Consider the following 12199-nt stretch of genomic DNA (forward strand, 5'->3'; position numbering starts at 1 on the left):
CTAGAGGTGAAAATAATTACAAGTAACAAACTACAAGGACGGAAATCATAATTTACCCTAAAATTTATTAAATTATATAACAAGACAAACTTTTTTAAAAAAAAAAAAAAAAAAAAAAAACGTTGCAACAAAGTCATCACATAATGACTGCAAAATTGGCATTTTATACAATCAAACATTCTATAAATACTAATCCTTTTCATCCACCCTTCCATCAAACATTCATATCTGGTGTGAAAAAGGAACAATTATGAAGAACTTATGCATTGATGCATGCATTCTTGCATTTCTTGTTATCCTGGTTGCCTTTCCACTGAAGATTGATGCTCAAACATGCAATCCAAGTGGTGGTATAAGGGGAAGAAAACCACCTCCTGGACAATGCAACACAGAAAACGACTCAGATTGTTGTGTCCAAGGAAAGTTTTATACCACTTATACATGCTCGCCTCCCGTGACAAGTGACACAAAAGCAACACTTACAATAAACAGTTTCCAAAAGGGAGGTGATGGAGGTGGCCCATCAGAGTGTGACCACAAATACCATTCTGACGACACACCCGTTGTGGCACTGTCAACAGGTTGGTATAAGGGAGGGGCTAGGTGTCATAATTTCATCAAAATCAATGGTAACGGACGAAGTGTAAAAGCCATGGTTGTAGACGAGTGTGATTCCACAATGGGTTGTGATGAAGAGCATGACTACCAACCTCCATGCCCTAACGACATTGTAGATGCCTCTAAAGCTGTTTGGAAAGCATTGGGTGTATCAGAAGACAATTGGGGAGATTTAGATATCTCATGGTCAGATGCATAGGGATATACTTGTATATGAATCTTGCAACTTTTGTCTTATATATATATATATATGTATATATGTATGTAGTTGAGTGTATTCAACTGGTAAAAAAAAATCATATTATGCATTTCTTTTAGTTACGAACTATTTCCATTCATTTTCAAAGAGAAGGTTTCCTCACCTAAAGAATGGACCAGAGAACGACAAACAGTGAAATCATGTGACTTGTATCTCAAAGTATCTAACACTCCTCATTCTCTTCAAATTCGGAATCAAAGCATGCAAGAAAAGCTCCTTAATGGACTATGACCATGTTTGGGAACCATAAGCTTGTTTTTCTTTGAGTTTTATCAAAAAAAATCCCTATTTGATTAACTAGATTTTCTAAAAGTTACTTGAATCAATGTTTTAATAAGTTCAAATGACTCATTTACAAAAAAAGAAAAGAAAAAAGAAATCCAATTGTCGCTTATATTTTTCCATATAATTCAACATGTCGCTTTAGGTCACTGGAAATTGTCATCTAGCTCTATCACCTATGTTTTATTAAACATGTTTAGTTTATCAACTAACTAGTTTGCATAACATAGGTAAAAACCTCTAGGCATGTTTACGGTTACGCAAAATCAAACTTAAGAGTTCCCATCCCTTTATAATAATTCAAGAGAGGGGGGAAGAAAGAAGAGTCATAAAAAAAGAGAATAATGTTTTCTATAATAATAAAAACACGGGTTACTCGCTGCCCACATGTGTGCTTATTCTTTAACTAGTAATTAATGAAACCAAGTCAAATATGTTAAAACGACTCTTCATCAATTTTCTACTGATGCCTCAAATAACTTCTCAAGATTCATTGTTTAGGGTTTGATTTAGGGTCCGTTTATCAAACGCTTACCCGAGTAAGTGTTTACCGGCAAAATTCGACACTTTCACTACTTACTGGATAAGATTTTAGTCCACTAAAACAGAATCATATGCAACAATTTACCATGTAAGCGCTAACCGTGGTAAGAGTCGTCGCCCTTACTTACAGGGTAAGACTCTCGCTCCTTACTTTCGCTCTTACCGGGTAAGATTATTGGTTCTTCCATGTTCATTCGGTAAGGTAATATGACTTGTTAAGAACTTATCCCGATAAGCGTTTGTTAAACGGCCCATTAGAGTTTTTGGATTTACTTTTGTTGATGATGGATTGGTTAATTGGTCGTGGTTGATGACGGGGGTTTGGTTTAATTGTGTTGGTTGGTAAGGATCAATAAATGGCATATTATCCTTATGTTGCACAATACAAACACTAAAATGACAAATAAAAAAAATTCATTTGAGGTCAATATTCATGTAAGAAATAAGAAGAAAGGCGATCCTACGACCAAAAATAGAAATTATACGTTACTATTCTATGTATTTAATCCTCGTGTTTGGTAAAATAAAAAAAAACTAAGAAAAAGTAATTAAAAGAACTCGGAAACAATCAACAACAAGTCAACAATGACAAAGGTAAAAATATTAATTAAGCTTACCAAAGTCAACACACCATAGTTCTAATAACATAAACATTCCATCTCTTTGGTTACACTTGCTTTTCTGCCATAATACCACAAGAGATCTAATTCCAAGATAAGTGTGAATGTTTGTTCATCTTAATAAATCAAATTACGAACTTACCCTTTTATTTTTAATTAATTATAAAATCAGTTATATCAAATGAGTGGTATGGATCTCATAAAAATAGGAGTTCTCAAATAATTAAGTCCCATAAAGACTAAAAGTAGGCATTTCAAGAATATAACCCATGATTTCTTACACCTTACAGTGAGGGTCATAATGCAACTTTTGTTTTGTATGAACATATCAGACTAGTAAAGAAACAATCTTAGCTTTTCAATGATGCCCTTAAATTCACCATCATCCAAATCGACGTCCCAACTCTAATAAATGTCAAGATGAGTTAGTGACTTGCATTTGGCAAGGATTCAAATAGACCCGACTTCCCAAATTTACATGAACAAAGTAGGATCCACTTGAGGCTTGGCATGGTATCAGCTATGGCTTTTGCTTCGGAATCATCCATAGGTCTAGTACATATCATGATATACATGATCGACCCTATAGTTGAGGCATAAGGGATTCGACTCATCCTTTCTAGCTCTGAACTACAACTAGGACAATGAGCCTTGCTTAGTGCCAAACCATGCTGCACATGAATGAACCCCTTCTTGGAGTCTTGCATGTTGAACTTCTTCAACACTTTGTCTATGTAGGTACTTTGGATTAGACTAATAAGTCGCCTAGATCTATCTCTTTAGATCTTGATGACTAGTATGTATGTTGCATCTCCCATGTCCTTCATAAAAAATATTTCCCTGGCCAAGCTTTCACGCTTTGTAAAGTAGGGATATCATTTCCCATGAGGAGTATGTCATCTATATACAACACAAGGAAGACTACATTAATCCCACTTGTTCTGACATATACGCATGATTTATCTTTGCTTCTCATGAATCCAAATTCTTGACTTTCTCATCGAAGCAGATGTTTTAGCTGTGAGAAGCTTGCTTAAGTCCATAAATGGATTTCTGAAGCTTACACACTCTATCAAGATGCTCAGATTGTACAAAACCCTCAGGTTGTGTCATAAACATATTCTCATATAGCTTACCATTAAGGAAAACAAGTTTTACATCCATCTGCCATATTTCATAGTCATGAAATGCTGCTATGGCAATGAGTATCCTGATGGATTTCAACATAGTCACCGGTAAGAAGGTTAAAACCCTAGATCTCAAAAATGAAACACATGGTTTTAAAAGAAAAAAACCCAAAAATCGAAATTTTCAAGGTTTATAAAGAACTATTGTAGTGGAACATTCAAAACTTTAGAACAACCTTAAGAAAAACCGAGATCTATGGTTAAGATAACCAAAATAAAAAAAATTTAAGGTTAAAATTTTTTTTGTAATGAAACATTCATACCAATAGAAATACCTTTATAATCTTTATATGTGTTTCATACATTGAAATTTCCCACTTGAATGTAGAAAACACATCCCAAAACAAATTTTATAGAAAAATCGATCACATGTACTTGTATATTGTAACCTTGGCTCTGATACCATTGTTGGATTATAAGGTTTTTCGATAATAAAAAAACATGAGATAACAAAAGCAAATAAAACAACAACCCTCCACGAATCTGGTTACAACTAATATATGGGTAACAAAAGAAACCATAAAAAAGAGTAGAGATCGACCTTTGGATGAATGTAAAGAACCTAGTAACATGATTCTCACTATCACGCGCACACCCCAAAGTTCTATCACGCTAACAAGAAATCGCCTCCTTTTCTCTTTTTGAAATCGCCAAACACACACTTGTGTGTGTTGTGTAGAAATCAGAAAAACCTTATTAGGGAGGGTGGTGGTGCGCCGACTTGTAGAGAGGAGAGGAATGAGGCCATATATTGAATACCTATTAGGTTTAGGGATTAACATCTTTTAAATAAGGATTAATCTCAACTAAACCCTAGTAAGTTGGGTCAAGGCCCAATCTCAGTTAACCATAAGTAAGTTTCGGACTAATATCCAACTAGTCCCTCTAGTAATTTAATTAACACTTTTAGTTAATAATTTATTAAGCCCTTCTTGCATTTAGATCGAACTTTGTGAGCGACCCAATAGGCCCCATGCAATTAACAGTATCACTATTTTGTTGTGTCTATGGTAATATCTCCAACAACACTTAAAGGGTAAACGCTTACTGATAAAATTCAACACTATCACTTACGTTAGCGGGTAATATTTTGCTCCATCAAGACGGCATCGTATGCAACAATTTACCCGGTAAGCACTAACTGGGTAAGAGTCATCACACTTACTTACTGGATAATACCCTCGCTCCTTACTATCACGCTTATCGGGTAAGATTCTTGGTCCTTGCCATGTTCATCGGTAAGGTAACGTGATAGTATAAGTCCCAATTAATCAATCTTCCATGAATCCTTCAAAAACATCAATGGTAGAAAATGTTTATCTTGTAAGAACACTTAGAAGAAGGAGAGAGAGAAAGTCAACAATCAATCTATGGTCAAACTCTCATACGTATACTGATTTTTACAATAAGGCTTCTTCTTACAAAATTACAAAGACAACACCCTTTATATAGGGTCAAACAACTAAACAAGGTCAAAGTCAAACTATCTAATAAAAGTCAAACACGATGACTTTTATACAATTATAAACAAAATTAACTTTCAAGACGAATACAATTTTACACTGATTTTCAGTCCTAACATTCTCCCCCTTTGTATTCAGACTTGAAAGAATTTGCGCGTTTTGAGTCTCGTTTGAACTTTGATGCTTTAAGCATTCTATGTCTTCTTCAAAAGAATTCTTCAACTTGAAATCTTTAGGCAATCGTTTGTTGAGAAAGATCTTCTAACATTCTCCCCCTCGAATGTAGAAAAACGATGATCTTCTCTTTTGACAATGTAGATCAGAAACAATAACGATCTTCAAAAACAAGGTACAAGATGTGATCTTCAAAGAATCTTTAGACAACAAATCACAAATTTTCTCTTTGATAAGAAAACTCTGTTGGTAAACTTTTGAAACGATGATCTTCTCATTCAAAAACTCTCAGTCGTTTTAGCACAAGAATAATCTTTCTGTAATTATCTCCAGTCGCACTCCTTTTGAGTCTTTTGCCATCATTGAAGTTACTCCCCCTTGATCTTTACATCAAATTCCCCTTATAATGATCGGAATTGGACATTTCATTCATTATTTCATACTCCCCCTTATGATGAAATGAGAATCATTACATCATACACAAGAATGAATGAAATCCTCCGCGTAAGCCGTCAATTCAAGAAATTGTAAGTAGATCTTTTCAAATCCACTTGTTTAATCTTTTCAGATTAAGGGAATGGGAAGATAACAACCAATTTCAATGTATGAAATTGTTTTCAATCTTATAAAAAGATTGGCCGTGAGTATAACAGATATACTCAGTACAACAGATGTAATGTATGTATGAGACTTTTTGATGCTCATCTCACCAGGTCTCTTAAAATTAACATATCTATGAATGTTTTGGCAAAATAACATATAAAATGCAAAATCTGTGTAGTAAGAAAGATAAAGCAATATATGCTTCTGTTTAGGCTAAAAAAGATAATTTGTGTGGATTACACAAATTTATCAGACTCAATACTTGAAGGGGGGACATATATCCTTCTGATTCAATATCAACTTTCTCCGAATGAGAAATTGATAGATGATGAGCTGCGTGCCCCAGGTGTTATTTAAACACTTATCTGTTGAGAGATAAATGAGTAGCTGGTGGGGTTGTGACAAGAACTGGCCTGGGCTTTGTCTTTTTCAATATTAGTCTCAAAAGAATTGAGAACTAATAGATTGTGTGGTATGCCCGAATTTTAGAAGTTTGGAACAGGATTCTCGTATTCTTTTAATCATGACACAACTCTCATCAGTTCTTTTATCTCACAACAAACTACCCCTCTCTTTTTCATTTTAAGCTCTGCACACAAACCCTTTTTGAGTTTAAGCTCACTCAGATATGGTTGTCCTCTTAGGTAGGTCTGTCGGTTCTGACATTCCATAGAGGTTTTTCTGACATACCGAATAATCTGATTATTGTCGCATCATTCCTTCATTGTTTGTGGATCTCACAATGAAAGGAAGAACAGAGTTAGTAACAACAGATGTATGAGATGAAACAAAATCAGCTTTATTAACCCAAATGCTTTTAGTCTTAGAAGATTTATTGGATGATATGATAACATACCCTTGATAATACTAATTAGAAGAACGAGAATAGTTCTTAGAAACAGTAGATTTAGGGCTGCTTGAATAACTGTTCGATTTGGAACAGTCATAGAAGCTAGTTTTACACTGTGATGGAGAACCAATTGAGCTTTGTGCACAAGAAAAGTCTTTGACTTTCTGTAAAAGCTGGTCTCTTTCAGTAGTAACTAAATCAAACTTAATTTTAAGTTCTGTTCTCATCTTCAACTCAGTCTCAAGGTCTGTCTTGAGATCAGACAATTTGCTTGTAGTATCCAGGAGTTTACCTTCTAACTCCTTCTGAAGTATTTCAAACTTTCTCTTCTGATTTATTAACTCTTTTTTCTCTTCATCTGAGCTGCTCTTTTCATTCTCAGAAGCGATGTCAAGCCACTTTTTCTTATTAGCAAGCTCTTTAGCAATAGCTGTATGTTTTTTTTATAGTATTCTTCTTATTAAGAGCAAATTGCTTCATATCATCATCTAAAGCCTTCTGCTTCAGAGCCATGTTATCTGATAATTTTTGTATTTGGCTCTGACACTCTTCTGTAATGTCTTTCTTCTCTTTATCATTCTTGGCACGTTCCAAGATGATCAGCTGCTCAAAATCAGATATTTGTTTTAATAGCATTTTGGCGTTCAGCTCGAGAGAGTTTATCTTATCTTCAAAAGATATGCGTTCAGCTCCAAACCTTTTCTCTAATTCACACATTCTTTTCTTCTCCTTTTCAAATTCCATTCTTTCAGAACTTAAACTCTTCTCAGCTTTCAGAGCTTTTTCCTTCTCTAACTCCAGTAATTTCTGTAACTCACTCAACTCACTCTCAGATTTATAAAATTTATCAGTTAAGTCCTCTGTCTCTTTACTATTCTTCCCAAAAGAATTCCTCTCAGTTTGCAGCTCTTGAAGTTTATTAAACATATCTTTATTAGCTTTACTCCAAGTTYTCAAATCATCATCATWGTCTTTCCTCACAGAACTCAGAGTTTTCTCAAGTTTATTAATCTTATTCATGAAATCATTCTCAACTCTTTCCAATGCTACTTTATGATCTTTTTGTAAATTCGCAATAAATTCCACATTAGCATGATTCTCGTAAAACATGTTAAGATATTCCTCCTTATAACTCTGTAAGCTCTTGTCCAACTCTGTAATTCTCTCTTTCAACTCCTTATTCTCTTTCTAAAGAAAATCTGTCATTAAGAAAATTAAGATTGATTAACTAAAGCATCTATGCAGTTCAAGAAAAATGATCAAAGAAATACAGACTAAAAGTATTACACAATCACTAAAAAATATTCACAATTCACAATTTCTGAAAATTCAAAACTGGTTAAGTCCGCTCAACAGTAAACCTAAACCGCTCAATGAAGAATTAAGTCAGTCAAGTCTTTTAAAACCTCTCACAACTTGATATAAATCGCACAAGGTAAACCGCTCAAGACTATGCAAGTTAAATCGCTTAAAGAAGTGATCTAAACCAGTCAAGACAACTCACTTCATGGAATAAGTCGCTCAAAACTTGTTGATATACTAAGTATAAATCGCTCACTTCATGTGCTCTAACCCGCTCAACACACAGCCTATCTCCGCTCACTACTATGGTCTTAAATCGCCTGCACATGGTTTAAGTCGGTCAAGAGGTGTGCGAGGACGAACTAAATCGCTCACTACAAGAAGAATATCGGTCAACACTAGTTCTAAATTGCTCAAACGTAGACTCCTAAACCGCTCACTGTATGAACTTAATCCGTTTATCATAGTTCCTTAATCCGATCAAGAAACAAGCTTAAATCGCTCAATATCCGCTTAACACACATGCTCTAAACCGCTCAACCACATGTTGTAAATCGCTCACCACTAAACTCCTAATCCTGTCAAGAAACAGCCTAAATCGCTCACTATACAACTTCTATCCGCTCAACACAAGCTTCTTAATCGCTCAATATGCTCTCATATCCACTTAAGCTTGCTTCTTCTCCGTTCAAGACTAAGATGTAAATCGCACAAAGCATGAAGATAATCCGCTCAACAAACAGCTTCTAAGTCGCTCACCATGTGAAGGATAAATTGCTCAACTCACTAAGTTCTAAACCGCTCAACATAATATGAAAATCGCTCAAATCATGGACTTTTTAAATCGCTCATCATGCAGGTTTAAATCGGTCACTGTACATGCTATAATCCTTTTAATCCGGTCAAAGAAGTGAAATATGAATATTCTAACAAGATTCAACCAAAAATGCCAACCAAATTTAGATCAAACTAACTCACAAACACAAAAACTTACAAAAACTTAGACAAAAATGGATCAAAATCGAACTTTTTGAAGATTTTTCATAAGAACACTAGGAACTTCAAAATTTATAAACTCTTAAAATCTTTAATATTGATGATCAAAACGCAAAATCAAAAGAATAACAATGAATCACTATGTAAAAACGTACACAACGATCACAATTTTAACAACTAAACATCCAAAAAATAAGAAATTTGAGAGAAATTTATGAAGATCAAAGATGAACTTCAAGAACATCAATGAACTTCAAGGACAATATATTGAATCTCCAGAAAATTTGTGCAATTCGTGATGATTTCTTCAATCAGATTTCCTGCAAATCAGCTCTGATACCAATTATAAGTCCCAATTAATCAATCTTCCATGAATCCTTCAAGAACATCAATGGCAGAAAATGTTTATCATGTAAGAACACTTAGAAGAAGGAGAGAGAGAAAGTCAACAATCAATCTATGGTCAAACTCTCATACGTATACTGATTTTTACAATAAGGCTTCCTCTTACAAAATTACAAAGACAACACCCTTTATATAGGGTCAAACAACTAAATAAGGTCAAAGTCAAACTATCTAATAAAAGTCAAACACGATGACTTTTATACAATTATAAACAAAATTAACTTTCAAGACGAATACAATTACACTGATTTTCAGTCCTAACAGATAGGGTAAGCGGTTACTGCATAAGCGTTTGGTAAACGGACCATAAATCTAACAAATCCTATATTAATAATAGATACAAATTTGGTCCCTATAGTTTTGAAATTACAAAATAGCCATTGTGGTTTTCAAAGACGTTCGAATTTGGTCCCTTTTTTTAACGGCCATTAAAAAGTTCCTTTGAATGAGGAACATTTTTGTTCTTTTATCTATTTCTTTCACTTTTACCCAATCAAAATCGATTTGATGATTTTGGTTCCTACGGTTTTTGATTGGGTAAATGATAAAATAATCGATAAAAGGGCAAAAATGTCTCTCATTTAATGGTCTTCAGAGAGAGCAAATCGAAATATTTTTTCCATCTTGTAATTTTGAAATTGTGAGGATGGAAAGTGTTATTTTTGACAAACGCAAGGACCAAACTTGTAGTTTGTTCTTAACACTATAAATAAATGTAAGGGGTTGTTTACCAAACACTTACCCAAGTAAGTGCTTAGTGGAAAAATTCAACACTATAACTTACTTACCAGGTAAGATTTTAGTTCACCAATATGGTATCGTATGCAACAATTTACCCGTTAAGCACTAACCGTGGTAAGAATCGTCACCCTTACTTACCGGGTAAGACTTTCGTACCTTACCTTCACTTACGAGATAAGATTCTTGGTCTTTGCCATATTCATCCGGTAAGGTAATGTGACTTGCCAAGTGTTTACCGAGGTAAACGTTTAGTAAAAGAAGAATATGGCAAAGACTAAGAATTTTTCCTGGTAAAAGCGAAGACAAAGACTGAGAGTCTTACTCAGTAAGTAAGATCGACGACTCTTACCTTGGTTAATGGTTACTAGATAAATTGTTGCATAAGATACTCTTTTGCTGGACTAAAATCTTACCCTGTAAGTAAATGATAGTGTTGAATTTTGCCGGTAAACACTTACCCGGGTAAGTGTTTGATAAACGACCCCTTAGTTTCTTCTTCTTTTGTCAAATGATCAAGGGTTAAATGCATAGAAAAGTAACAAATTTTCGTTTAATAACTTCCGTTTTACACAACTTTTACTTTTTTGTTTAACGTAGAATAGCCACTTTCTTCTTGTTTATTACATTTTAGGCAAAAATGACTTGTACTTCCCTTAAATGGTTATTTTTTGCTGATTCATCTTATTAGTAACACCAAACGTGCCTAGAGGTTTTTACGCTATTTTTGCAAACTAGCTACTTGATAACTAATCATGTTTGATAAAGAATAGGTGATAATGATGGTAATTTATAAAAACCTAAAGGAACATGTTGAAAAATATAAGGTATATAGTTGGAAAGAAAAATATGAAAAAGCTATTGAACCTCATTAAAACGTTAATTGATGTAGATTTTCGAAAAGTTGGCTTATGCTCAAACAAGATTTTTTCGATATGCTAAAAAAGTATGCAAGATTATATTTCCAAACATGGTTGTAGTCCATCAAGGAGCTCTTTTTGTCTATTTTAAATTTTGAACTTGAAGGCAAGGGGAGTGTTAATTACTTTGAGACAGATGTCACTTGATTTCACTCAAGATAATTCAAATGAAATATGTAATATGTTGGATACACTCAACTATATACATACATACATACATACATACATACAAAACATAAGTTGCAGGGATCATATAGAACAGTATGACTATGCATCTGACCATGAGATATCTAAATCTCCCCAATTCTCTTCTAATACACCTAATGCTTTCCAAACAGCTTTAGAAGCATCCACAATGTTATTAGGGCATGGGGGTTGGTAGTCATGCACTTCATCACAACCCATTGTAGAATCACACTCATCTACAACCATGGCTTTTACACTTCGTCCGTTACCATTGATCTTGATGAAATTATGACATCTATCCCCACCCTTATACCACCCTGTTGATAGTGCCACAACAGGTGTGTCATCAGAATGATATTTATGGTCGCACTCTGATGGGCCACCACCATCACCTCCCTTCTGGAAACTATTTAAAGTTAGAGTCGCCTTTGTATTGCTAGAAACACTTGGTGAACATTTGTATGTGGTGTAGAACTTCCCTTGGACACAACAATCCGAGTCATTCTCTGTGTTGCATTGTCCAGGAGGTGGTTTTTGCCCCCTTATGCCACCACTTGGCGTGCATGTTTGAGCATCAAACTTCGATGGAAAGATAACCACAAGCAAGACAAAAAGACATGTACCAATGCAAAAGTTCTTCATAATTGTTCTCCCTTTTTCTTCGAAAAGATACGAATGCTTGATGAAAAGCATGATATAAATGATTATTATTTTATAATATTTGAGTTCAGAAAACGTCAATTTTGAAATCCTGATTTTAAGGCTTTGGTGTAACAAATTCATTTCATTCAAGTTAAAAAGTTGGTATTGTTATACAATTTAATAAATAATAATATATTACTCTTAATATATATATCTAAATTACTCTTCAAAGATGACTACAAAATTTGTCCACATAAGTGGATGGTATCATAAAAAACAATAATTGGAATAAGTAATTAATTTTATTTATTCAATTATTGTTAAAAAAATATTTATTTTAAGTTTCTCTGATTGAAGTATCTTTTGGCATTACCCATGCCATGATTTTGTTTTATAGTTCCTAGTAAAACT

General features: G+C 34.0%; 2 protein-coding genes across 2 annotated transcripts in view; one reads left to right on the forward strand and one right to left on the reverse strand.

Annotated features, from left to right (window-relative positions):
- Positions 1–11788, reverse strand: part of LOC112519350 (putative ripening-related protein 1) — a 21214-nt gene extending 9426 nt beyond the window's left edge. Inside the window, exon 1 of the mRNA XM_025127412.1 lies at positions 11232–11788. Within this exon, the coding sequence (XP_024983180.1) occupies positions 11232–11788 (557 nt within the window). The remainder of the gene's footprint in view (positions 1–11231) is intronic.
- On the forward strand, positions 251–817 carry LOC112519351 (putative ripening-related protein 1). The gene has a single exon (XM_025127413.1). It carries the CDS (start codon positions 251–253, stop codon positions 815–817), a length of 567 nt encoding a protein of 188 aa, XP_024983181.1.
- Positions 11789–12199: the final 411 nt, after the last annotated feature.

The sequence above is a fragment of the Cynara cardunculus genome (genome assembly GCF_001531365.2).
Source record: "Cynara cardunculus var. scolymus isolate 2C chromosome LG 10, CcrdV1, whole genome shotgun sequence".
In the NCBI taxonomy this organism is placed as follows: Eukaryota; Viridiplantae; Streptophyta; class Magnoliopsida; order Asterales; family Asteraceae; genus Cynara; species Cynara cardunculus.

Bases quoted from the DNA above. Each gene is read 5' to 3' on its own strand.
- LOC112519351 (XM_025127413.1), top strand. From the start codon at position 251: ATGAAGAACTTATGCATTGATGCATGCATTCTTGCATTTCTTGTTATC.